We start from the raw sequence: 27,009 nt of genomic DNA on the forward strand, positions 1-27,009 counted from the left end.
TGTTATGTCATAAAATTTCATAACTTGACTGGAGAAGAGAATCATTAAAAGAAATGAGTAGGTTTAAGACGCGAGAAAGATAAGAAAAGCAATGCATAGTAGCAATGCATAATCTACATTAAAACATTTAAAAAATCACTTTGTTAAAACAAATTTGTCCAGAAGATTGACAAATTTCGACAAGATATTATGATTACTCTGGACCACTCTACTGTTTTATATAAGGGAATGATGCCCATTAAAGCGTTTGCATACCGTAGCTTTTGTTGATGAACATAATCTAAATCATAAAAAAAATAAGCTGTTTTTTTTGCCCGTCCACCTAACTTAGGGAAACTTAAGGGGACCGCACCCATTAAATAAAATTTTGGTTTTTCAAAAGGGCCTTCCTCAGGCCCTACCTGTATGAAGGTAAGCTATAAAAAATAGAATTACAGCCGTACACGCGATGTTATAAATTGTGACTAGCATTCAATAGTTAGGATTTGGCGCAACGTGAAGTCATCAGATGGGTTTTGTCGGTCAGGCCCCCGGGTACTAAAGAGAAGGGGCGAGTTCGTTCCTCTTCCTTCGTCTTATAAAGAGATGATTTTAAAATAAAAACGCTGACTAAACATAAGGGAGGCGGGTCCTCGGATGTGCACCTGTAAACTTTCATCAGCCCGCATACTAATCAGAATCTAATCCTTTCATTATTCACCTTGGATGTTGACAAATTTTGATTGTCGGTCACACATTATCCGTCATAGAAATCTATTTTCATGCTAATGCCGTTTTTCCACTATAATAGTCTGAATGAAAAGATACCCAATGCATAAACAATAATGTAATCTCATGTGGAATAGAATTTTAACACTATTCAATTCATGTAAATTACTCCGTTCTTTCGTATCCTAATGAATACTCGACAAGAAATATGTCTTTTGAATACAGATTTTAAGAGAATGTCTGGGGATATTTTTGGGGGGAGAGGATAAAGGGCTCGCTCGTGATGGACGGGCGGCGGACACAGCTACGATCCTCAGAGGATTCTGATTGTCGCTATTGTTCTCCGTTACAGTTGGTATCTTTGAAAAATAACCCCGCACTTTAAGATGTTACCACCGTTCATTGGAAAACAATTTTTTATGGGAGCGGAGATTTTCGTTTGCTAAATTCTAAACAAGAATTAACCCTTTATATCCTAATAATGATGGAATTGGCGCGAAATAAATCATTGCCAATACTGCAGATTCAGAGCAAGAACAACACTGCGCCCGCCTTAAACTTACGGGATTTCCTGCTAAACCTTAAACAAAATTGCTAATCCATACATGTTTAGATTTCATAATTGCTAATGTTGGCGTTGCTCTGAAGCAACTTTAGGAGAGAAAGGGTTGAATTATAAACTGGACATCAAAAATTTTATGTTTGGCAATCGATACAAGATGGAGGGATGGGGTGAAGAGCCATGATGCAGATTGACGATTCAAAGAGAGAGATTTTAGTTTGGCGCCAAATAAATCAGTGGTGCCAATATTGAAACAATTAAAATTGGATGAAATATTGAAGGAAAAACACTCCATCCGCCCTAAACTCATGGGATTAGCTAAGTACCTATGGTGATTTGGTCCGTCAGACGCGTTTCGACTCTCCGCCATCACCAGTGTTAGTTAGGGTGATTTTTTCCTAATATCTTCTTTTATAAGGCCAGGAAATATTAAAAAGCATCGCTTTTTAAAATTTCTTTTGTCTGTGGGCTGACGGGCCTATAATTTGGCCGCTACCAATTTTTGATGGTTAATTTTGGATTTTTCTTGCAGTGAATCCGTTGTTGCCTACCGGCAATGTTAAAAAAATGAGAAAAAACCATCTTGTGCTGAATACAACTTTAAAAGAAACTACCACTCGGATGATGTTTTATACAGAGTGTTTCGAACATGATGATATTCATACATAAATAATAATAATAAATTACTTGACCGCATTAAAACTAAGGAATTATAAAAGCAATTGGTGGTGAAGAGCCATGATTGCAGATCCCAAGATGCAGATTTTAAATTAGCGCCTATGATAGCAGTTTTGTCAATACACGGGCAGAAATTCTACAGAGTCAACATTGCCCCCTCAAACTACTAAACTCACGGATGTCGCGCTAACCTTTAACAAAATTGTTAAAGTGGATTCACTTTGGGCTAGATAGTGTTAACAACAGGATTTGAAATTTTTTATCTGACAGTCAAATATATAACAATCGATCGGATGGTGGTGAAAAACCATGTAGACTGAAGATTCCAAGATTGAGGATTGAGAGTGGCGCCAAAAAATTCATTGTTGCCAACTCACGGGAAGAAACAATGCCCCCCCACGGGATTTTCCGCTAATGATGATTAAAACTGCCAAACTTCGTGTTGTCTGAAGCAACGTATGGCCAGAAAGGGCTAAACCTTTTTCTTACACTCTCTAGACTCTCACTGATGATGGCGATATTCTTCCCTGTGGTACTCTACGCCCTGAGAACGGTGCGAGGATCTTTTTAGACCGCTTTTTTTTCTACCGATTCTACGATTAGGCAAGAATAGAACAGGAATTGAACTGTTTATCGACAACTATACCCGGCGCCTCTACTCCAGAACGCCACTTTCTGCTGCTCCATTCCGTGTTGGTGTGCCAAGGAGATCATGTAGGGACCGGTATTCGCAAATAAAAACATACTCTGTACCTTCGCATACAACAACCCGCAACCACCAAGAGCATGAATGAAATCAGCGCGAATTTTTTATTTATTTTTATTGCAAGAGCGCGATAAGAACTACTTTCCTTTACTAAATATGTTTAGAGTGGAGAACCCGTTAGTTATACTCCTATCAAAAAATTATTCACTTTCCTAACTAGGGAGGGACTAGAGGAGGCGTCTCGGAGGTTTGTCGAGAAGGGTTCGGGATTAAAAGTGATGGACTAGTCGTGCTAGGGTCTATGAACGCGTCCGATCGTCTTGCAGTTTCGAGGACAAATGGGACCTGAAAGTGTACGTATCAAGGTTGGATACGATACCTTGAGCAATGGTTCGAAACGATCTGAACTTGATTCTTTAGGTTGGAAGGCTTGAACTGCCGTCGATAATTGCGGGTTGCATGAGGATTTGGCCAATTTTTCTGTCGGCCTTTCAAATCTGCAGCCGTTTTGACTTTCTATGTAATCGGACAGCCGATAGTACGTTGGCACTTACCGGTGATGTTGGGTGGTAGAAGCGACTGGTGATGAGGCGGGATGTGATTGTTGTTGTTGTTGTGATGATGCGTCGAACCGTTTAGCGCTCTTCCAGTGACGAGGCTCAGCGGGCTCTGCTGTCCTGGACTCCTCTGCAACATTTCTGCATACGTGCCGTAACTCCCTCGTCTTCCCTCCCGTCGGTTTCCGTCGATTGCCGCCTGAAGTTCACCGGGTGTGCTCAGCCTCCTTTTCTCGCATTCGTAAGGATATAAGTATTTCATATACCTAAAAATGAAAAGAAAGGAAAAAAAATGTAATTAGAAAAAAATCATATTGGCTAGACTAAGAGGATTTTAAATAAGCGGAAATGAATTTTTCCTAAAGAGCAACGTAACAAATTACCGAAGCATCCGAGTCGTGACGTTGGTCACGACTGAATCAAACGACCCTGCATAAAGAGGCTGAATTATTAGTAGAAAGTCAAATTTATCTTTGAATAAATAATTAACACATTCCATGCTTAATAAAGGTCAATTATCTTTCAGTTTTATTCTTTCTATCCATATTTTTGTATTTTAAATCTAGGACAATTGCCTTGTTTTTGAGAATAATTCGCCTATTTGTCCAATTATTCGAGTTCTAATGAGATTTCGGCTCAGAACGGGCACATTGTGCAGGCTATAAAATTCTTTAATTTCCCTTGTGCTCACGCGAACTCTCCTGGAAATCAATGTTGTGCCAGACATGTTGAACCTAGACGAAGCACGACTTCACGTCTATTACAATACATCGAATTTTTACTAGGACACCGTGCGACGCTGGAGATACCTAAGTTCAGAGTAAAACGCCCAATGACAAAAATTAATTTAATATTCCTTTTAATATATAATTTGAAACATCCTTGTCAAAGACATTTCGTTCACTCTGCGTAGATTTAAAATGACAGAAGGCGTGTAACACGCCGTCCCGACGTCGTCCGCTATAAAAATATCCTTTGATCCATTAGGGCCCGATCATTACGCCATTCATTAATATACTTTACAAGGCTCCCAAAGCGATCCCATTAAAAGAAATACCTTCCATGTTGTTTTTTTCCCGTCCTTTATATTTATAGTTCAGGACTGATATAAATTTATAATAAAACTACTGACTAGAACTGAAGCCCTGTCAAATGTTTAAGTAGAATTATTCGAGCCGATAAACCATGGGAATTGCGTGTTTGAATACACTGAATATAGTACAGTCCACCAAACGGTAGGAGAGAGTTCATTAGCTTTAGTGTCAAAATTGAAAATGCTAAGTGGCACCTTTTTAGAACTACCTATGCCTAAACTATCAACTAGCTCTCTTATTCCTCGAGTGTGCTTTAGTCGTGATAACGATTCATAAAAACCTATTCAAGTACTCAAACCTGGAGGACCATGTATAAGAGAATTGGTAAACAAATTTTTAAAAAACCTGCTTATTTATCGCAAAAACAATGGACGGCAGCTACGAGATTCTCTTTTCGAATACAGAGGAAAAGAAACCGAATATATTTGAGTAAAAATTCTGATTTATAGGTACCAAGCTGAAATTGTGTTTGGTTGGTACAAGTGTCAACGGAAGGTTATAGGAGAGCAAAAAGCAAGGTTACCAAATTTATTAATTATTGCAATTAATTTTAAATGAACGTCGATGAATTATTATTGGGTGAGTAAACAGATATAATCGGTTTCATAAATATAACGAATTGTACTTCAGTTGCTTATAGTGTTGACAGAAATATTAAACTGAAAATGTGTTAGATTGGTAATTACTATTGACTTAGTAAGCAGATATAAATCAGTTTCATAAATATATCGAATTGTACTTCAGTTCGTTCTTCGATTGACAAAAATATTAAACTGAAATTGTGTTAGGTTGGTAGAAGTGACACCGGAAGGTTATAGGAGAGGAAATAGCAAGGTTGCCAAATTGATAAATTATAGTAATCAATTTTAATTTAATGACGATTAATTACTTTGTTTCTTGCATCAACCTAACACAATTCAGTTAAAAAAGTTAGATTTTTGTCAACCCATGAACTAGCTTAAGTACAATTCGACATATATACATAACTGATTGTATCTGCTTACTAAATCAATAGTAATTAATCAATGTAGTAACTATTTCCCCTCTTAAAGCCTTACGTTGTCACTTGTACAAATCTAACACAATTTAATCGTAATTAAATTAAAATTAATTACTATAATTAATCAATTTGGTAACCTTTCTATTTCCTCTTCTATAAATTTCCGTTGTTACTTGTACCAACTTAACACAATTTCAGCTAAAGCTTTGACAACCTAAGAACTAACTGAAGTACAATTCGATATATTTATTAAACTGATTATATCTGCTTACTAAATCAATAGTAGAAATTAATCGCCATTAAATTAAAATTAATTACAATACTTAATCAAATTGGTAACTAAACTATTTCCTCCCTTATAATTTTTCGTAGATAAATCGAATAGTAATTCAGTTGGTTCTTGGATAGACCATGCATAATCCTCCATGGAAGGTTACAGGGAATAAGTTATGACTTGCTTAACGCTTAATTACAGTTATTTTAGATATAAATGTACCAATGAAATAATTAATATTGCTTTATTCTGTAATTGTGAAGAATTGACTATTTACTGGTGGATCTGACCCAACGTGGATTTTTTTTTTATATCGCCGCCAGCCACAAATCAATGTCAGAAGAGGTGTGTTGATCGTATTCCGACCCGCCTGTCTCACTTCGATTCTCTCCGCCTAAATCCGTACGGGGTTCTAAATTTACATTCTTAAACTCGGATGTCAAATCCGAGATGCTTAACACCCCGTGAGTTGGCATAGCGTATTTCAAATCGACCTTTTGGCAGTTTTGCGGGGGGACTGAATCCTCTGGGACCGAAAATCCATATACAACAGATTAGGTTATATACATAGTAAAAACTTGCAATTAGAATGCGACCAATTATCCATAAAAAAAGATAGAAGAAAACGTTCGGTGGATTGTTGCATTTTTCGTTTAGCCGAGCCCAAACCGGACAACCGCACCGGAGTGCGAAAAACTGGTCTGGCAGACCATAGACGATCAATAACGGCCGAATTACAAGCTCATCAGCCCGCAGACCCCACGAGAAAATTGTAATTATCGGAAACAGTATACAATTTGCTGAAATAATTATTTTCAGTATTCGGAGTATCGACCACTTTTTCACTTATGAACACTCTGGATCAGTATGGTCTTGAAGAAGAAAGAAAGCAAATTTAGTTGCTACTGCCAAGCTTACGACCTATTTTAAGGTCATCATCAGGGCCAAACAACCTTAAATCTGTAGACATATTGAGGGTTGTTTTTCCTGTAATAGTACGTAAGTTTAAACATTATTGGACATTTTGGTCTGCCTACACTCGTTGGGTTTCTGTTTAGCATGTCGCCATTTTCAAAGCCTCTTGAGTTCTAAAAACAGTAAAAAGTCTGCCAAGTGGGTGGGCAGTATAGCTTCATTTGTCTGCATGCACATATGTTAATCAGATTGGTATAAAATGCATAGGGGGTCATCGGGAAAGTAACCCGCATAATCTCTGAAAATTTTATAAAAATTGGTCTCAAGGTTTGGAGTTTTGCCGGTTACGGAACTGACCACAGACAGACAGCCTGACACTGAACCAAATTAATAGAAATGATGAATGGTGGAGTGGGTGTGGTGTTCAATTGTGTGTTTAAAAATTTAAAAAGGACTGAACCAAATTTGTTCAGAAAGGTCTGAAACGCAAAATGCGAGTAGAAATTTTGATTGTATACAAAAAATTTTCCGTATGAATTTTTATTCTTCTCTTGGGCTTCTTTACCTTCGGTATAATTCCCCCACAATATCTGACATTTTTGTTTTTAAAAATCACGCGGTTCTACTCTATTACCTATTACTCTATTATTAAAGGATAGCGACCCAGAGCGCTTTCCCTAAATTATTTCTATTTTGTCAGTTGTCAAATGTAAATTGTTTTGCAAAATAAATTTATCTATCTATCGTCTTTCGTTAGTTTGGAAGCAAACGTTTAACCAGTTCTTGCCCAATGTTGCCTCAGGGAGGTACCAAGTTTAGCAAGTTTGTTAGGTTAGGAGATCATGCGATTTAGGGCGTGCGCAGTATTGCCCCTGCAGTGTTTTTTACAGTATATTGGCAATTGATTTTTTTGGTTCCAATCAAAATCTCAAACTTGGTACTTCAATCATGGTTCTTCACCACCTCTGCATCTCGTTTAGATTGTCTAGCAAATAAAATTGTTCAAATCCAGTTTATAAATTAACTCTTTCTTGCCCAATGTTGTCTCAGAGGACACCAAGTTTAACAAGTCTGTTAGGTTAGGAAATCCCGCGAGCTTAGCGCGGGCGCAGTGTTGCCCCTGCAGTGTTTCTTACAGTATATTGGCAATTGATTTTTTTGGTTCCAATCAAAATCTCAAACTTGGTACTTCAATCATGGTTCTTCACCACCTCTGCATCTCGTTTAGATTGTCTAGCAAATAAAATTGTTCAAATCCAGTTTATAAATTAACTCTTTCTTGCCCAATGTTGTCTCAGAGGACACCAAGTTTAACAAGTTTGTTAGGTTAGGAAATCCCGCGAGCTTAGCGCGGGCGCAGTGTTGCCCTTGCAGTGTTTCTTCCCGTGTATTGGCAACGCTGATTTTTTTTGGCGGCAATATCCACCTTGGATCACTACATCTAGTACCGATTGGTATATACGATAAAAATATTAATTTATTCTTTGCATTATAAATAAAACATTTATTTAGGACTAGTAAACAGGCCATCATCTTCATCAAGGTAGCCTTCACAATTATCAAAATAGTTTTGATGGATGTAGTGCGTTCCACCGACCATCTCATTGTCAGACTCTTTTAATTCTTCGTCTTCTTGTAAATTCCCTTCCTGTTTTCCTCTTGTTCTGCCTTTTCTCGTTGTGCTAACATTTCTTCAATGTTCGTTTGCTTGGCGGATGTAGCGGAACATGCGTTTATTACACTGCGCTGGTCTGAGTTCCATTTGAAATCTCTCTTATATGTAATCCAACTGAAACGACTTCTGATTCTTGGCGGACATACCCGTGTATTACGCTTCAATCTTGAGTGGCAAACAGTCGTTTTTATATTTCAAACGCTGCATACCGTCACCGGGATGGTAAAAGCAGAATCGGGTGAAACTCGAGAGGCGGGTACGTCGGCAGGGTTTGAAGAACAGGGCCAGACAGCTGCTCTCCCTGTGCGATACCGGGAGACTCGACGTTAAAAAAAAAGCGCAGTTCTTCCTATTCACTTCCTGCTATTTCATAGACCTTGTACACTTCAACTTATCAGGCTCTTTTTTAATATTAACACATTCTTGCTCCTCTGTAAATTTGTCGATATCGTATATGACTTTTATAATCAACGAGCAGTTCGGACTTTTTTCCGGCGAGCAGTTCATCATTGCTTACCTGGAACCTATCGCCGCATGGACATGGATAATAATAGTAGATCTCTTCCTCCTCGTAATTCCAAAATCTTCAATTTCTATTTCGTAGTGGAAAACAGACGTAACACGGAGAGAATCTCGAACCTTCGGTTTTCGTCTGTGATAATGTTCGATTGGTATATTTGCCAAACAGATAACAATTTTCAAATCCCATTTGTAAATTAACCTTTTCTGGATTAACGTCCATTCGGAACAACAATTTTAGCAAGTTTTAGATTTTTCCGACAAACGCCACCCTGAAACAGAGCGAGGATTTTCGGAACGAAATGACCGGAAACTCAGTCATATTCATCCTTATTGCTATTGAAAACCAAAACGAAGTTTTGCAGATCTTCGGAATAATTATTAGCCGTGTTTGTACCGACAGCTCACGAATGGGCCATAAAAATGAACCTCGAGGCCTAACGGCCGCGTCCTCAGTCGAAAACGCAGAGTTCAATTCTCTGCTTGAACATTTCACATATATTAATCCATTTATGTTTAGTGGCCTAATTGACCATTTTAATTATTTCAATTAATTATTCTTTTTATTGGTTCGAATCCCGCTCGTGACACTAACTTTGTCATCTCAACCAAGACCTTACATAAAAAGAATAATTAATTGAAATAATTAACATGGTCAATCAAGCATCTAAATATAAATGGATTAATATATAATAAATAAAGAAGTATCACTTCACTAACTCGTGGCCATTTCATAAGTCGCTGAGAATCAAATCCTGATTACACGACATTTGAAAAAGGGCAAAAAGAGGGAAAATTCGCAAGGTTGAGATGGGGAAGTTGGTGTCCGAGTGGATCGAAGTCACGATAGCTCAAGTGGTAGAGCAGTGGCGTATTCAACCCGAGGGTCGAGGGTTCGAATCCCGCTTGTGACACTAACTTTTTCCTCTCAACCAAGACCATACATAAAAAGGATAGTTTTAGGATAGGACATATAGTTTCGCGTAAAAAAGGTTTGTGAACGAATTTTAACCAGTGAACTTCACCGATGTTCAAACCTGAAAAAGGCCAAAACGTTAGTCCGTTTGAAAATACAATCCGCGAATCGCTTGACACATTTGTCTGACTCGTAGCGACTTTTCTATCTAAATTTATAATTGTAACGCCCCCGTTGCCAAATAATTACAGACTCGTCTAACGCGATTCGGCCTTTATTAATAATAACCCAAGTTGAAAGGTAAAGATCTAATGGGATTCCGTCCGATTCGGGCCCTTTCCTTTAGCCTTTCTAAAGCTCACGTCAGATTCACAGAGAGGAAAAGAGAGAGAGAGAGATATGGAAAGAGCGCGAGTGTAAAAACAGTCGGAGGGAAGAAGCTCACGGAAATTAGAGAGAAGCGAAGATGAAAGAGAGAAAGAGAAGTGTGGGAGATAAATAGAGCGAGAGAGGGGGTGGTTGTCAACCTGACAGACAGTGATGGATGAGAACTGCCCGGCCGTTTATTCCCGTAATATAAATATACGCGCTCCGATTCGTGACGGATTGGATTTCGATAAGAAGGGGCCACCGCTTCACACCGTCTCCATTTGCCAAAAACGGATAAAACATTTCAAAACAGATCGCGAAATGAACGCGCCCACGCCTTGTTTCAGAGCAAAAACATTCGGCAAATATTATTTAGTCTGCTTTGGCACGTTTCCATATCGAAAGCTGGTGCATTGCGCTTTGCCTGACCCTGACACTTCCTCTGTGTCTAAATACCAAATGATAAACCTTCCTCATCCGTATTAGTAGTAGAACGAGGCTAGAAAAAAAGCTTCCTTCTCCCCTGTTCTGCGATAATCGTAGGTTCACTGTTTAATCCGTATCAACCAAGGGAAACTTCGACGGTCTGTGCAGAACTGCTTCGGACGTCTAATATTTAAAAAAACCTGTTTTTCGACTTACTGTGTTCTGAGAGTAAACGCTGCTGAGGTAATAGAAGACGGCAAGTGAAGACCTTTGATGATCTCCTGCCACAACTTTTTGTTAATGACATCGACCAATCCTCCTCGTTGAATTACTAAATTGTACAGTTCGTATAGGTCGAGAACTGATTTGGCCATAATGGGAAGTCTGTTGATCGGCGTTCCTGTAACAATAACAAAACATAATTGAAATATACACAAATTTGAACAACACATGAATAGTTAGAATTCATTAGCTTTAATCCAAAACACTCGTTTATAGATATTCATAAAAAAAAATAAGCGGTGCCGTATGCTTATATCATCGGTATAGGTTTTTTTTATAAGTGCTTTACTACCACCAGAAAATAAAAATCTAGGAGGGCTTGTTTTTTCATTCTTTTAAGGTCGTTTTATGTGAGTGGTGTGTGTTTACTTACAATTTAATTTTATTTTGATATAACAACCTATATTGTAAAAATTTACTCGTTACCGATCATTCTGGTACTATGAGGACATACACAAAAAGAGAATTCTTGTGGTAAAGAGCCATGTTAAAAAATTAAAGGTTCAAAGATGGAATCTTAGATTGGCGCCAAAGAGATCAGTTTTGCCAACAGCTGGATACATAGGAGGAACAACACTGACCTCAACTCGAGATATTTTCGCTCAACTTTAACAAAATTATAAAAGTTGTTTTTCTAAGCCAATATTGAACAAGAAAGGGTTAAAATATAACATTCAATACTAGATGCAGATGTGGTGAAGAGCTCGTTGGAGTTTGAAGGCTCAAAGGTGGAGGTTTTAGATTGGCGCCAAAGCAAACATACATCCTGAAACAATGCATAATGCATGAACAACATTGCGCCTCCCCCTTCCTAAAATGCGAAACAAAATAGCTAAAGTTGTGTCTGAGCCAAAATTAAGACAGGAAGGGTTAATTTGTAAACTTTTAAAATTTAGTTTAAAAAAACCTTCTCGATTTTAAAATTATTATCTGCTAAAGAAATAAATTAATCGATGTGAGATGCTGTGGTGAGCAATGCTGGAGTTTGAAAATTCGAGATGGAGATTTTATATTGATAAACAATTCAATATTACCAATACACGGGGAGAAACTCTGAATGAGCAACACTGCGCCCGCCCCAAAATTTCGGGATTTCCGCTAACTTTTAACAAAATTGCTTCATTTGGTGTTACTCTCACACAACCTTTATTAATAAAAAAGAGAGATTTTCTTTCTCTTTAAGACCCAAGAAACCCAATACTGAAGGTGGCGAAATACCCAAATCCCTCTGACAGACCAATCACTATAAGCAAACTAAAATGATCAGCAACGATCAGGTTCATGTTCATCACCCCACAGACAACATCTAGAAATCTCCCATTTTAACAGAGCAGCTGGTATATCACATGAAACTTTACTTGAAAATAATATGAAAAAGTAATGTAATATCGTTTTGACTCGTCCGGGAAACCCAAACTTTTGGACGTTAAACCACTTACTTTATAAACGCGCGTTAGATATTAGTGTATTCTTTTTGTTTATCTGCAGATTTTTTCGTTTTCGACAATCTTTCGCTTATAAATCTAAATGTTTTGTAAAAAAGGCGGACAATAAACGGAATTACTAACGTGTTACACCAAATTTGCTATGAAACATTGGCGTAATTTTTAAATAATGACCATAAAAATGGATGGCAAACACGGCGACCGTCTGTTAATAACAATGTACCTTCTACACTTCGTTATTAAACGAGGAAGTCGTCTGAGACGGATCCTGGAAGGGTGGACATGTCTGGGAAGGGCAGAACCACAGATTCGGCCCCACCTGCGCCACAAATCGGCAGTCTGTGGTAACCCTGTTATTTAGCTGGAACAATGGCGGATGGGCGATCGGCTATCGTCGCGAGGTTCAAGAACGGCGTCCGGAGCCCATTTTGGCCGAAGGTCTATGATTAGGCCGGCTTTTACGGTCGGATCCCGGCTTTGGTGGTGTCTGAAGGATAATTCGGGGTATCCACTAGGAATTAAGGATAATGGGAAAATTTATGGGTAAAAAATTGACGCAATTAAAACAAAGGATGAAAAATAGATAACTGAGCGCGAAGACTGTCGGTTAAAGTAAGCCGTACCTGAGGAGGACAGCCCGTTTGCTAAATAGTAAAACGATTAAGCGGCTAGGTCTTAAACATATTAGACGGGCGAAGAGGCAGTACGACTTTCTGAAAAGTCATAAAACGAATTAACCAGGGCGTGCGAGCCGTTTGTACTTTATTTTGTTTTTGTCCAGGCCCAAAGTCAGTGTTGCGGAATTCATTTCGCCCTGGTTAACATTACATTGTAGTAGTGTGGATAAAAGCGGCAATAACAGCCGGCTCAGTCTTTTCTTTCTTGTTGCAACGTTGTAAAACGCCCGCCGGACGAGGCGAGGAAGGGAAAACGCTTAAGTGAATTACATAAAAAGAACTCGCGGTATTAAGGTGACAGTTTTCCATTCTCGCGTTACCGCTCGGACATTTACAGTCGTCAAATATATCAAAAGTCAAGGGGTTCCAACCGGCTTTATAGCTTTAAAATAAATTACATTCATTTAATCGATTCGGACCAGACAACTCAATAAAACTGATCGAATCTTAGAATGTAGCTTCAAGAAAAGAACAAAAAAGTTTTTTTAGTTACGCTTATTTAAAACGCAATTTTAAGCTTGATTTTAGACAAACACAGTTTTTGGGATTATTCACGTTCACCGTGTTTTTATAGCCTAACGATGTCTTTGAGCACTAAGACGACCATTAGCAATTAAACAAATGGTACCGAAGGATCTGGCATCAAAGTATTTCCCAAGCTGAAGATAACAGCTGTTCCTTTCAGATATTGACAAGAGACAACAAAAAACACAACTCGAGAAGTTCAAGTTGTTTTATTGCTGGCCTTCTCCCTATAATGCCATTAGTAAAATCGTAAACGGTCCAACAATTGCGGGAAAGAGTTTTTAGCATGTTTGGGAAAGCAGGGGCTTTTTGTTTTATCTTAAGGGAACGGATCGCTCCCGACAACAATGTACCAGATGGCCAGATAACACTTTACAGTATATAATTACCGGTTGTGCAAACATGATAAGAAAGCGTTTGGAAAAGTAAAAACCTCGGCAGCTTATCAATAATCAGTGTAGGATGGGTTTTGTCAGTGGTTTACTTCTGTCCGAAAACAAAAATCGTGGACAGCTTGTTTTTCATTCTTGTCAGGTCGTCGTATGTGAGTGACCTTCCTAAACCGTCTGGTTTATATGTTTTTGGTCATTACGGATCATTTTGGTTTGCCAATGACTCGATTGGTCTGCCAGGCGCGTGTCGGCATCTTCAGCGGTGAATATTTATATAAGAACTAACTTTACCGCATAAAACCTCAGTATCTATAAAGAAACCTAGTAGTGAAGAGCCATGTTGGGGACTTAAGATTTCAAGGTGGAGATTTTAGATTGGACCCAAAGAAAACAGTGTTGCCAATAAACGGTCAAAAAGAGAGCAGGAAAATCACTGCGCCCGCCCTAAATTCACGGGATGCTAACAAAATTGCTAAGGTTGTTGTCCTGAGGCAGCTTTAGCAATAAAGGATTGATTTATAAACCGGAGTTGGAAATTTTTATCCACATGGCAAATATAACTATCGATATGCAGTAGTGGTGAAGAGTCATGTTGGAAATTGGAGATTTTACATCGGCGCCAAAGAAATCAGTGTTGCCAATAAGCGAACAGAAACAATGCTGGAACAACACTGCGCCCAATCTAAGCTCACGTTATTTCTCGCTAACCTTTAACAAAATTGCTAAGTTCTTGTTCTGAGCTAACGTAAAGCCAGAAAGGGTTAAAATATAACAATGGATGAAGGTGTCATGAAGAGTCGTGTTGGCGATAGAAGGTTCCAAGATGGGGATATTAGATTGGCGCCAAAGAAATCAGTATTGCTAATTCACGGACAGGAACCACACCTCGCCCCTCTTCTAAACTAGTAAACTTTCAGAAAATTATGTTCGACCAGCCTAACGCCCAACAAGAGTAGAAGTCGTGGGAATTAAGATTTTAATGAATTTTTATCGGTGTTACTTGGTCGAAAAATATATCATTTTCCCCCTGGAAGATATTTCATTATCTACAACCATGTTAACCATACATAACACAGTTTTGACACAGTGACCGAAAGACTTGATTATATTTTTTTTTACCAAGAAACAAAGTCGATATTCGTTTTTCCTACACGAAAAAACTCCTGAATACAAATTTTTGAAAAAATAAAATTTTTCGCCTTACAATTTTGCCAGTGTTTTTTTGAAAAATACAAAATAGTCAGCTTTGAAACTGCTTCGCCGATCCAAGTGAGACTTTAAATGGGAGGAGGAGAGAACTCCTTAAACTGCAGACAATGGAACAAATATTATTTCCGTAAAAAATCATAATGGGAGATAGAAAATAAAATATTCCAGACGTTTCTGCTTATTTCATCCTTCTTTTTCTAACCTATAATGCCATAAAATATAAACTTTGTTGATACTGCCTGAAAGAGCCTGAATTTAGCATCCTAGCGGTTGTAATAAAGTTCAAGTTGTATAAAGGGGACCGCGGTAGCCGAGTGGTTAGCATGAGAGACTCTCACGCCGCGGTCGTGGGTTCGATTCCCACCGTTGCCCCTGGCCCTTTTTTCCCAATAACCCCCCAAATTTGAACACACATATACGAATTTGTCACATGGCTAATATGCATAGTTCATAACGCCAAAAAAAAAAAAAAAAAAAAAAAAAAAAAAAAAGTTGTATAAAATCGAGGGGAGTTATGAATTGTTTAACCGGAACACTGGATCATGGAAACAAAAATTACCCCCAGAAGATTCAACCAAAAAACGTTTATTTTTTTTTATTTCCTATGAAAATTCGTATTTAGGAGCTTTTAAGCTTGCTTAAAATGATTCTGTATTTTTTTCAAAAAACATTTTTTGTAAGTATACTTTACTGAGAGTATCTTTTGGTTTCTGTAACTTTTTATATATATCTAATCTCATCCAATACAACCTTGAATAATATTTTCTTAAACTTGGCTGAAAAACAAATCGACTGATATATAATATACTTGAAATACATACACAAGAAAGGCAGAAAACAACTGATAAAAACCTTTTAAAACACTTTCTCGGCTCCTAAGGCAAATTTGGCAAGAATGCTCGGACACACGGGTGATAGTTTTCGAACCAGTATCGCGAAAAAAATTTGTCGCGTCTGGGCGGATTATTCTTCCATTCGCCCATAAGTGACTTGTGGAATAATGAGCCGTCAAGGTGCAGAGGAGGGCAGTCCGAACGTTCTCAACTTTCATGCATAGAATCGCCACGTCGAATAATCGTATACCTGGACTGATGAGAGTTCGGTCTCTTTTTTTTCTTTTATAGGCGATTCGATTTTTATGATCAATTAGCCTGTCGTTGTCTTATTTGAAGTCGGGGCCTAATTTAAAAACTTCGGGACGTTAAAAAAAATGTATTCGTTCGAAATAGACAAATATTCAGGGTAAGTATCGTCGATAGAGCGTATTGCAAAAGAGGGAGAAGAGAGATAATATACTATGAAGCCGGAACGTGTAGCAGCCTGTTATTAGAGACCATCATCCCAACAAATAAAAGCCAAATTTCTCTCGGGCAAAATATTAATGGAGGTTGAGCCGCTCTCTGGCAAACCTCATCATAAAAATGCGAATAATGTTTTTCATAATATTATCTGGCACGCAACACCGGAGTTTTATGATGGTTCTCAGAACACCAATAACTGCAACGGGCTATATATAATGTAGACCACGCAGACAGATTGAATTAGTGCCTGTAAATAGGATTACGAGGCTTACTCCTCATATACACACTCATATTCAACAGTTAATGTACAAGATAATACACCTAATAATATCATTCGGAACAACGTAAACAAATTTCAACGGATTCACACATCCTTTGACATATACATATTGGATCTTACTATTCGATATATTTAAACAAGGTGATTTTATATATTTAAATATTAAATCGGAATCTACCTGAAATTGGTTAAAAATCTGCTGTACCACTTCAAAATAATAACAATGAAACTTTTTTTAAAGGGTTAATTAATTAGTTTAATTGCCTCGTAGTGATTGGTGAGACGAGGGATGCGGAGTACAACCCTGGCGGAAGGACATGAAAGGGGAAATTTTCACCCCTTTCTGAACCTCGTGGCCATTTCACGCTATCGTTAATAGACCATGGATCACGACTTTCCTGCTGATAAATTTTTAGAAATAAGACCGGTGATATTTTTTTTTACAGGGGCATCCGATAGCTTGGTCATTTCAGCCCCGAAGCACTAACATAATACCGCTACAGACTCGATACATAATCACACCAATAAATACATACATTGATCGCATTCATACTGTTTGGTAGATGGAGTACTCGATATTCCTCCATCTACCTATTCCCTATAATAAACTAGTCTAGAATGGGGTCGATGGAGTATTCTTATAAAATTTCCGCCATCAGCCCAAGTCATAGACACAACCTGGAGAAGCTACTTCGCCATCAGCGCATCCCCATTCACACCAATAAATACATTCACACATACAAGACACAGAAACACAAAACACATACCATTATTTCTATATATGTACAATAAAAAATTCCCAATTGCTTTAAAAAGCGAAACTAAGAACCTTGAAACTCGCTGCTGTGTCTGAGAACCCTTTTTAAATCTGGCGGCATGCCTACTCGCGCCCTGTAGGGAGGCAAGGCACGGCACGCTTCGACTATGTGGGACACATGAGCAACCTTTCTCTTCATAACGGACACCTGCAGGGGGATTGGCCCACCAGCAAGTGCCCATGGGTCAACAGCGTAGGGCTTATTCTGGTAAGAACTATTCCTTCTTCACGGCTCAGATCCTCGGGGGGCTATCTGCAGGCCGTGCACTTAACACGAAGGAGCCTATCGGATGACCCTGCCCACTGACGCTGCCATTTATCCCGTATCATCTTTTTTACAGCTTGTTTAGCGTCAGAGGGCCTGATCGCGATGGTCCTCGGCTGAGGCGTTCCAGCTTTCGCCGCCGCGTCAGCGCGTTCGTTACCCTCCACGCCGATGTGCCCAGGGATCCAGACAACAACCACCGTTTTTCCAAGGCGCTCCAATTCAGCATATCTTTCTATGATGATTGATATTTTGAGTGGTATTTTATTATACGGCGTACTATCTACCCTCGGACACCCAGACAAATCACAATTTGTAAATACTTAAAGACGGAAAATCGAATATTTTCCGAGTTGAAAATTAAAATAATATCCCTATGGAGCATGTTAATATTGGAATTTTAGGAGTTCACCTAGCCGGACACGAATGTGTAAAATATCCCTTCTAAACCAGAGATCAAAGGCCCAAAAAGCGGCGAAAAGTTCAGAGTGGGACGCGCAATTTCAAGTGCGCGGCGGGCAGACTCGAGTTGTACAAATTGTCCGGAACAGCCTCAGGTCGAAGGTTTTTTCGAGTCTGGTCTCGCACCGACTCCCGTCGATAAAACGCGTTTATGCGTACGCCCAGAAAGGTTTAAAAAAAAGTCACTCTTCATCCGATCCTCAGGGCATATCGCTATTTTTATAACAGACACGTGTTGACTCGCTTGACCGGTAAATTATAACAAAGTGAAGAAAGGGATCAATTCAACGTCTATTTTGCACTTCCGTGGAAAAAGTTCGCCACGGATTGACTTGAAGTTGAATTATTTACAAGAAAAATATTTAACCTAACCTTGCCCACAGTTGCCTAAGGACGACACCAACTTTAACAAATTTGCTAAAGGTTCAGTGTTTTTATCCGTCTATTGGCAACACTGATTTAGTTGGCGCCAATTTAAAATCTCGACCTTTGAATCTTCTGTGTCCAACATGGCTCACCCCATCACTGCATTTAGTATCGATTGTAATAAAATCGAAACACAATTTTTCATACCCTTTAGTAATTGTGTTTAAGGTTAGCATGAAATCCCATGAATTTTGGGGGTACGCAGTGTTGTTCCTGCCCTATTTCTGTCCGTGTATTGGCAAACCTGATTTATTTGTGGCCAATCTAAACTATCATAAAACTCACGGAATTTCCCACTAAACTTTTAACGAAATAAACGGTTAATTTGTAAAATAGATTTTAATTTTTTTCATCTATTTGCCAAATACACAGTCGAGACGAGATGCAGTGATTACAAGATAAGAGATTGGCACTAAAAAGTTCAGTGTTGCCAACACACTGGTATAAACATAGTACGAACAACACAGCGCTTTGAGTTTACGGCGGGTGCTGTGCTTTTTCTTTAATGTTTCATTCCGTGTATTGGCAACACTGATTTGTTTGTCTAAAACCTTCATCTTGGAATCTTCTATTTCCAACAATGAAGCTCACCAACATTGGATCTCGGCCCAGACCAACAAATCTGCTAGCTAATCCCATGAGTTTAAAGCGGCTGCAGTGTTTATGCCTATGTATTGGTAACACTGATTTGTTTAGCGCCAATCTGACACAATGACTGCGCCTAACCTCACGGAATATTTTTCCTCAATCAAGTGTTGCCACGTTGCAGAAAAATTACTGGGACGACCCGTCCTAAGCACATTTAAATGCATGTCTAACCTTTAACAAAATTGCAACTTGTTATTCTGAGCCAACGTTGAGCCAGAAATTGTTAAAATATCTATACGACATTCAGAGGTGGTAATGAAGTTGTAAAACGAAGATTCCAAGATGTAGAATTTAGATTAGTGCCAAATCAATCAGTGTTGTCTGTACACGGATCGAAACAATTGCAGGGGCAACTCTGCGCCCTCCTTAAAAACTCGAGCGATTTCCTACAAACCTTAAACATAATTGCTCAAGTCGGTATTGCAATATTGTCAAAAAATTGTCTCTGAAGGAACTCTGTCTCTTTAAGACCCAACAAACCGACGGTAAAACCCGTCTGACAGACCCACACAGCGAGGATAAGCAGACCAGGATGATCTGTAACGGCCAAACTGTCACTGGCCAAAAAATTAAATCTTCCATAAATGTTAATAATTTTTAGTCATGAAGTATTTGAAAAGAGAGCGCGACATAATGAAAATATTCAAGCTAAAAGGAAGGGGATAAAAGAGGAGATAATATCTGTTAACAACATTATCATAAGGTAACAATAAAGCGTCGGGGAAAACACGTTATCACCTAAGCCTCCCACCCGACCTTCTTCCAAGCCGGGGGGTCTTCAACGGCATATGCTCTCCCTCGAAAGAACATAAAAACAAGCATAGACCAGCATTAAACCCACGTCAACTAATGAACGAGATAATTAAACCTACAATTGTGGAGGCAACGGAGCTTAACGCTGCCAAGCATAAACGCTACATTATATTCCTTGCAAAAACTCAATAATAAATAAACACCCGGCTATTGTTTGTCCTGGCGACTTGAAGCAGTCCGACTTATATCACGTCAATCATTTTAACAGCGTAATGCAAATTTATGAAAATGTGAATAATGAAATGACGGATTTTCACTCGAATCTTTCATTATTATTAAATTAGGAAAAGTTCGATTTGGTGTTGTATCAAAAACGTTAAAAAAACTACAAGAGCGTCCGAATAGGCTCATCAAAACTCTATTATTTATAAATGACACAGAAAATCACGATGATCCGTCCTTGGGACGAGAAATTTTCCCAATCGCCCAACCGACTGACATACATTCCAAGACGAGACAAAACAAAATTTATCTCATCGACACTTAATTGCGACGCCTTAATTAAAAATATCCATCGAATAGCAACATATTTTGATCAGTAAAACCATCCGATATTGTCAAATCCACCGCCTTTCATCTGTTAGGTTTCTTGATAACTTGTGCTTAGTTTGAGACTTCGATGGACCCTCTGTGGTGGCTGGTTGTAGGTTATTGTACGTTGAGGTCATTCGGTCAGGAGAAGTATCGCCCCTGAATCCATCAGACAGCGGGTTAAGGATAAGCCCTCTGTTCAATGGGATTGTATTCATTCAAAAGTTTATCAAAGCACCATCGCAGATACCAACGACAGAACTAAGACCGGGGAGGGCCACCAATAGACTAGGACCAGCAGGTATTGCCAGGAAGGAGAAGAAATAGTGAAATATGTCCTCTGTTAGTGAGAAAGCCTTTGCAGGCCTTCCTGAGAGAGGAATAGCCCTTAATAAACTTTTGGGATCTCATAATGAACAATGATGGAGATTGCACAATAGGCCAATACTGATCGCGGCCCTCAAAGCCGTAAAGAGGCCGACTCTTTTGAGCCTTAACCTTATACGGCACTTGGAAGGTTATAAGTTGTTCGGTGAACGATAAACTAAACTGTAATAATTATATTATCAGTAATAATTAACATTGTACCTATATAAGTATCTTAAAAATGAAAAAAGTAGTGTGTGACGGCTAGAATGAATCGAGAAATATAGACAGCATATCTATTATGTAGACGGCACCGGTGCCAAATAACTGGGATGTTATAATTTGCTAGTCAGTGACCAATGATTTAAACCATAATAACTGTATTAATTGAGTTTATTAATTACCATTCTATATTAAAATATTATGAAGAACACGACCTAGAAGGCAGGAGGCCAAACGACTAGAAGGTTCTAATTTGTTTGTCAGTAACCAGTGATTTAAGCCTTAATAATAGTATTAATGTGCATTAATTAAGTCTATCAATTACATTGTGTACTAAATTATTATAGAGAACCTCATTGTTGGATTGTGTTATGGATAGTATTTTGAGATCTAGAAGGCATCGGTGCCAAACGACTGGGAGGTTATAATATGGTGGTTAGTGACCAGTGATTTAAACGATACTAATTGTTTTAATTAAGTGTAATAATTAACTTTTTTTAGTTAATTATACTTTTTATTTAAGGTCTTGGTTGAGATGTAAAATGAGCGGGATTCGAGCCCACGATCTTCGGCCAGATTTTTCATTTCAACCAAGAGCTTAGATAAAAAGTATAATTAAAATAATTAATACAGTCAATTATGACTATTAAATACATATATGGATTAATGTAATAATTAACGTTGTGCTTTTTGTTCAAGTGCTTAAGTGTAATAAACATTGTTAATGGTCTAGTGTGCCGGTTAGAATTCGTCGTGAGTTCTAGTTGGCATGTCGATCTAGATGGCACCGGTGAAAAATGAAAGGTTGTAATTAGTCAGTGACCAGTGAATTAAGATATAATATTTCTAATAATGCGAATTAAATAAGTATAATAATTAAAATTTTATATTAAAGTGTAAGAAATAATGTTAATGGCTAAGATTATGGAAATACCAAGTAAAAGTAGAGGAAAGGTAATTCCAATAATTCCAAAAGTCACTGAATATTCTTTATCGATAGTATGTGCGATTGGCCAGATAATGCTACAGAACACTATAATCGAATAATAGGCCACACTCGTATCAAATGCGTTATGAACAGTCCCTAATTGGGCTTCTCTTGTAGAAACACTTTTCAATGGAATCTTGTGTATTTCGAAGGGTCGAATCTAATTTCAGGGATGCAGCTAGGGGCTGTTGCGGAAACACGTGATTTCTCCCGAAACTTTTTTTTTTGCCCGGCATACGTCTGTCGAACATGTGTCAATCCCAGACGCTACAGATTATAACGCAACATTTATTATATATTCAAAGACGAACCAAAAAAAGTCACGGACTAAAATTCCAGCAAATTGAGAATTTCGGTTGAGGTTTGTGAATCACGTCGAAACCAGCGGGGCTAGACGGACCGGGAATCGGTAAATAAACGAATATCATCGAGGTACGAATACCCAGTCGAAATGGGACGTCGGAAAAGACCATATGCGTTGTCGAGTATAAGAATGCGAGAACTGGTATCGAACCGAGCGGAGTTCGTGCAGTGAGGTCGCGTTGAGGTTTTGCCCTTTTCCGCCCTTAATGGGAGGTTTGCCTGGGCAAAGAGCCGTCGCCGAGTGGAGAAAAGAAAAGAGACGATATAACCGAGAGGGCGGTGAGGGCAAGCATATCAATTAGAGTGGAGTGCGGGGCGGGCGGCTGCTGGGCCAATGGCGTGCCGATCTTCGGCCATCGCCCTAAACAATGGAATGGCTACATCACCGCTATTCACTTACTCCCATTTTATTGCCCGTTTATGAGGTATAATTGGCAAACAACTGGGAGAAAAAAAGGAAGATGCATGCAAATAAAAGAGCCACGCGCGCTGACATCGATCACATTAAGCACCCGACCTAACAGCGGCTACTGTCTCGCCGAGTGACTTTTAAAAACAGATTCTGTAATTTTGAAAATTTTTGTGTCTGCAGAAGAAGTGTAACTATCGATACGTGATGCAGTGGTGAGCCATGTTGGAGATTGAAGATTCCAAGATGGAGATTTTCGATTGGCGGCAAATAAAGCACTGTTGCCAACACACCGACAGGATATACACTGCGCCCCCACAACTCACGGGTTTTCACGGTATTGTTAAAAAAAAATACTAAAGATGTTGTTGCTCTCAAACAACATTGGGCAAGAAAGGGTTAATTTTTATAAACTTGACTTAAAAATTTTGATCTGCTGGAGGGACATAGCAATCGATACGTGAGTCAGTTATGAACTTCCAAAATTCCGAAATCAGTGTTGACAATACACGCACAGGATAAACTCTGCGCCTCCATAGCTCATGGTTTTTTCACGGCATCCTTTAAAAAAATCACGAAAGATGTTGCTTTGAAGCAACATTGGGTAAGAAAGGGTGAACTTCCAATATTCCGAAATCAGTGTTGCCAACACACGGACAGAATAAACACTGGGCCCCCACAACTCACGGGATTTCATGTCAATGTTTAAAAAAACTACTAATGACGGTGCTGCAATTAAGCAACATTGGACAGAATGAGTTAATTTATAAACTTGATTTGAAATTTTTTATCAATTTGGCAAACGAAACAATCTATATGATACGAATAAACAATGATGAGTTATTTGTATCTGTTAATTTTAGTACCACCGCAATAAATCAGTGATACCAATACAAGGACCGGAACAACACTGGGCCCTCCACAACTCATTTTCACATTAATTTAAAAAAATAAATAAATAGTGAAGGTGGTGCTCAAGTAACCATTGGGCAAGAAAGTGATAATTTATAAACGTGATTTGAAAATGTTTAGCTGCTGGAGGATAATCAATACGAAACGGGGAGTTGAACTCCCCATGTGGGAGTTTAAAAATTCCAAGATAGAGACTTTAGTTTGGCGCTAAGAAAATCAGTGTTGCCAACACACGGACAGAAACAACACGTTAATCTTAAACAAAAATAGTTAAATATGGGTTTTCCTCTGAAACAAGCTTTGGGCAAGAACGAGGTAATTTATAAACAAATCAATGTTGACAATACACTAGCCAGGCACTATAGGAACAACACTGCGACCGCCCTAAATTCACGGGATTTCCCTCGTCAGCAACAACTTTAGCAATTCTTGTTAAAGGTTAGTGGGAAATCTCGTTTGTTTAGTGCAGTTTTGTGCCTATAGTGTGCCAGTGTATTGACAGTACCGAACTGTTTGGGCCAATCTCCATGTTGGCACCTTCAATCTCGTACTTGGCTCTTGACCAACACTGCATGTCGTATCGATTATTATTATTTTTGTTGTGTTTGCAAATTAACCATTTATGGCCTATGTTGCCTCAGAGGAAGACGAACTTCAGCAATTTTTTAAAAAGTTAGAATAGTGCGAGCGTAACGGCAACAATGAATCTTTTAGAGTGAATCTTAATCTCATTTTTGGAACTTCAAAACTTTAAACCTCCGGGGGGGTTACCTTTTAATTGCTAAGCTTTTATGCCAGAAAATTATTTCTAATTTTTTTTAAAGTGCGTCTCCATGCTCGAAATTGTCAGAGATATCAGAACAATTTATTTTAGTATGGGCATTGGGTGATTTCTCGATATATAATATATCTCAGAAAATGGGTAAAGAAAATTTCATGTAGTGGGCTATTTTTCTACGCGTAGATTGTAGTGTGATCTAGAAGGCATCGGTGCCAAAAGACTGGGAGGTTATAAAATGTTGGTTAGTGACCAGTGATTTAAACGATAGTAATTGTTTTAATTAAGTGTAATAATTAACTTTTTTTAGTTAATTATATTTTCTATCTAAGGTCTTGGTTGAGATGAAAAAGCTAGTGGTCACGAGAAGGTTTCGAACCCACGACCTTCGGCTAGCTTTTTCATCTCAACCAAGACCTTAGATTAAAAGTATAGCTAGTTAAACTAAAAAGTATTAATATTATTATAAGTATTAGGTACTCTATTCGCTTTCACTTATTTCATCTCTGTTACTGAAAAAACACGGCCCTCATCACTGTAAGGTAAAGGTCCCGGGATCATCCAGCGGCCCTGCATTTGAACCCTGGACCGACATACTTACAAATGGACCGGCATTCCGAGCGTTGTATGACCAAGGCTGTTGCGAATCAACGTTAAAAAATTGCTGTATTTCCTGTTCCCCTCAGGCAGCATTGGCCAATAAAGGGTTAAATGTGTTATTGTTGTAAGAAATATTGGTTATCTCACTTAAATATAAAGGTACAACGTTAGTACACTTGTTACAGTAACTAACAAATTATAACCCTTCCCAGTTGTTTGTTACCAGTGCCGTCTAGATGTAGACGATGTATGCCTTGTAGGTTTGACGAAACAATTTTTTACGTTTTCAACATGTCTAGTGTGGAAGAAAGAACTACAGGATGTTCAGTTGTTGCTGTATTTCTTATTTTCACACGGAACCTCTTCGTATGTGGCTACACTTTAATCGGAATACCGGTATGAAATCGCAATAAGCAGGGATATTCACGCGAAGAAATAATATTCTTGTTGGAAAACAACTTACTGTGAGTAGGAACTTTTTTAAAAAAAGGATTGAACACAGCACTCATTCCAGCATTCATCATTACTATAATTTTCTTACGTGAAAAATTTCTGTAGGTTTAATCTGTTAACGTTTATCTGTAACTTCTTGTGTGTTTAAAAGGTTTGGTAAACAAAAGTTAAAGAAGGATTGATGTTGAAATTGAACGTGAAGAAGGACGATCGCTTTTTTGCCACAATTCATGTGGCAGTGGCCAATGCGTTCCATAACCCGGTCTGGCGTATTTGTCGTCTGGCCTCGCACTCCCAAGATAGCCCATCGACTAATTTAACTAATGGGGAGAGCGAAGGGTAAAATACAAAAAAGATTAAAAAAAATTGAAAATTAAAAAACCGGGGGGGGGCAGGAATAGGTAGACCTTTCACGCTAACATTAACGATTGGAATTAACAAAATTACTACCGGGCCATTCCGCCACATAAAATATTACACTACAAACCATATTCAGACCCTTAATAACGAAGGTAATATTCAATGAAATGGATTAGCCAAAATTACTACAAAAAATAAGAAAATATTATTACAAGATATTATAATTTCAACAAATAGTATAGGAATTTTTTAGAATATAAGGTCGAAAATGTGATGTACTGAGAGGAAATATAAATGGCAAGTTTAGAAAACTGATATATGAGTTAGAGTAGATTTTAAATATGGACTAGTGCGGAAAAAATTCTTTATATGGGCTTTTGCAAGTGAGTTTTCTCCTTTTTTTTCGGTATCCACATAGTGGATGCACTTCTTTTCAATATAGCCCGGAGGGCAAGAAAGTAGTTATTTGTCATAAGGCTTTTTTCCGGAGGGCATTGTCGCCCCAGCAGTTCTTTGTACTCTACGTTTGTTTACTTTCCATATTCTTGTGCTAAACCTTCTAAAACACGTCCCCTTTCAGAACCGTCTTTCAGTCGTCACGTCCCCGTGTCTGGCAATATCGCGTACATGGCATTACCGGATGTTGAACTTGCCTGTTCTGAGGTAGGCACAATCCTCTTCGGCACTTAGTTTATAGTTCATATATTTGCAAGGGCCGTGCGATTCACCATCGCCGTTTATCCCTTTTCAAATGAAACACGTACGAGAGTCTTAAGGAATAAATCTTCACCGAGTCTTTATTATTAGCGATTTCAGAGGAAGCACAATTCGTTCGGGCTTGAACATGTGTCACCCGATGGCCTCACAATGAAATAACATTTGAATTTTTATGAAAATGGGAAGAACTGAACGGCTCGAAAAATATATGAGACATTCACAGCACTTAAATCATACAAAATTAAAATTTTAATCCATATAAAGTCAGTCGTTAAGAACGGACTGTCAATTCTTTATATCACCGTTTTGCACAAATTTACCATCCCAGTTCTTCTCTGTTCCACCATGGAACAAGTTTGTTCATCTCTT

At 38.4% G+C, this 27,009-nt stretch overlaps 1 protein-coding gene across 4 annotated transcripts in view; it reads right to left on the bottom strand.

Annotated features, from left to right (window-relative positions):
* Window positions 1-27,009, bottom strand: part of LOC106671103 (protein dead ringer-like) — a 170,912-nt gene that overhangs the window by 11,220 nt on the left and 132,683 nt on the right. For all 4 annotated transcript variants that reach the window (XM_014401930.2, XM_014401928.2, XM_014401927.2 and 1 more), the window contains 2 exons: window positions 10,616-10,799; window positions 3,209-3,477 (listed from right to left, as the gene is read on the bottom strand). In XM_014401930.2, coding sequence (XP_014257416.1) covers window positions 3,209-3,477; window positions 10,616-10,799 — 453 coding nt within the window. The remainder of the gene's footprint in view (window positions 1-3,208; window positions 3,478-10,615; window positions 10,800-27,009) is intronic.

This window comes from Cimex lectularius, unplaced genomic scaffold, assembly GCF_000648675.2.
Source record: "Cimex lectularius strain Harlan isolate CLEC.00 unplaced genomic scaffold, Clec_2.1 scaffold201, whole genome shotgun sequence".
Taxonomy (NCBI): domain Eukaryota; kingdom Metazoa; phylum Arthropoda; class Insecta; order Hemiptera; family Cimicidae; genus Cimex; species Cimex lectularius.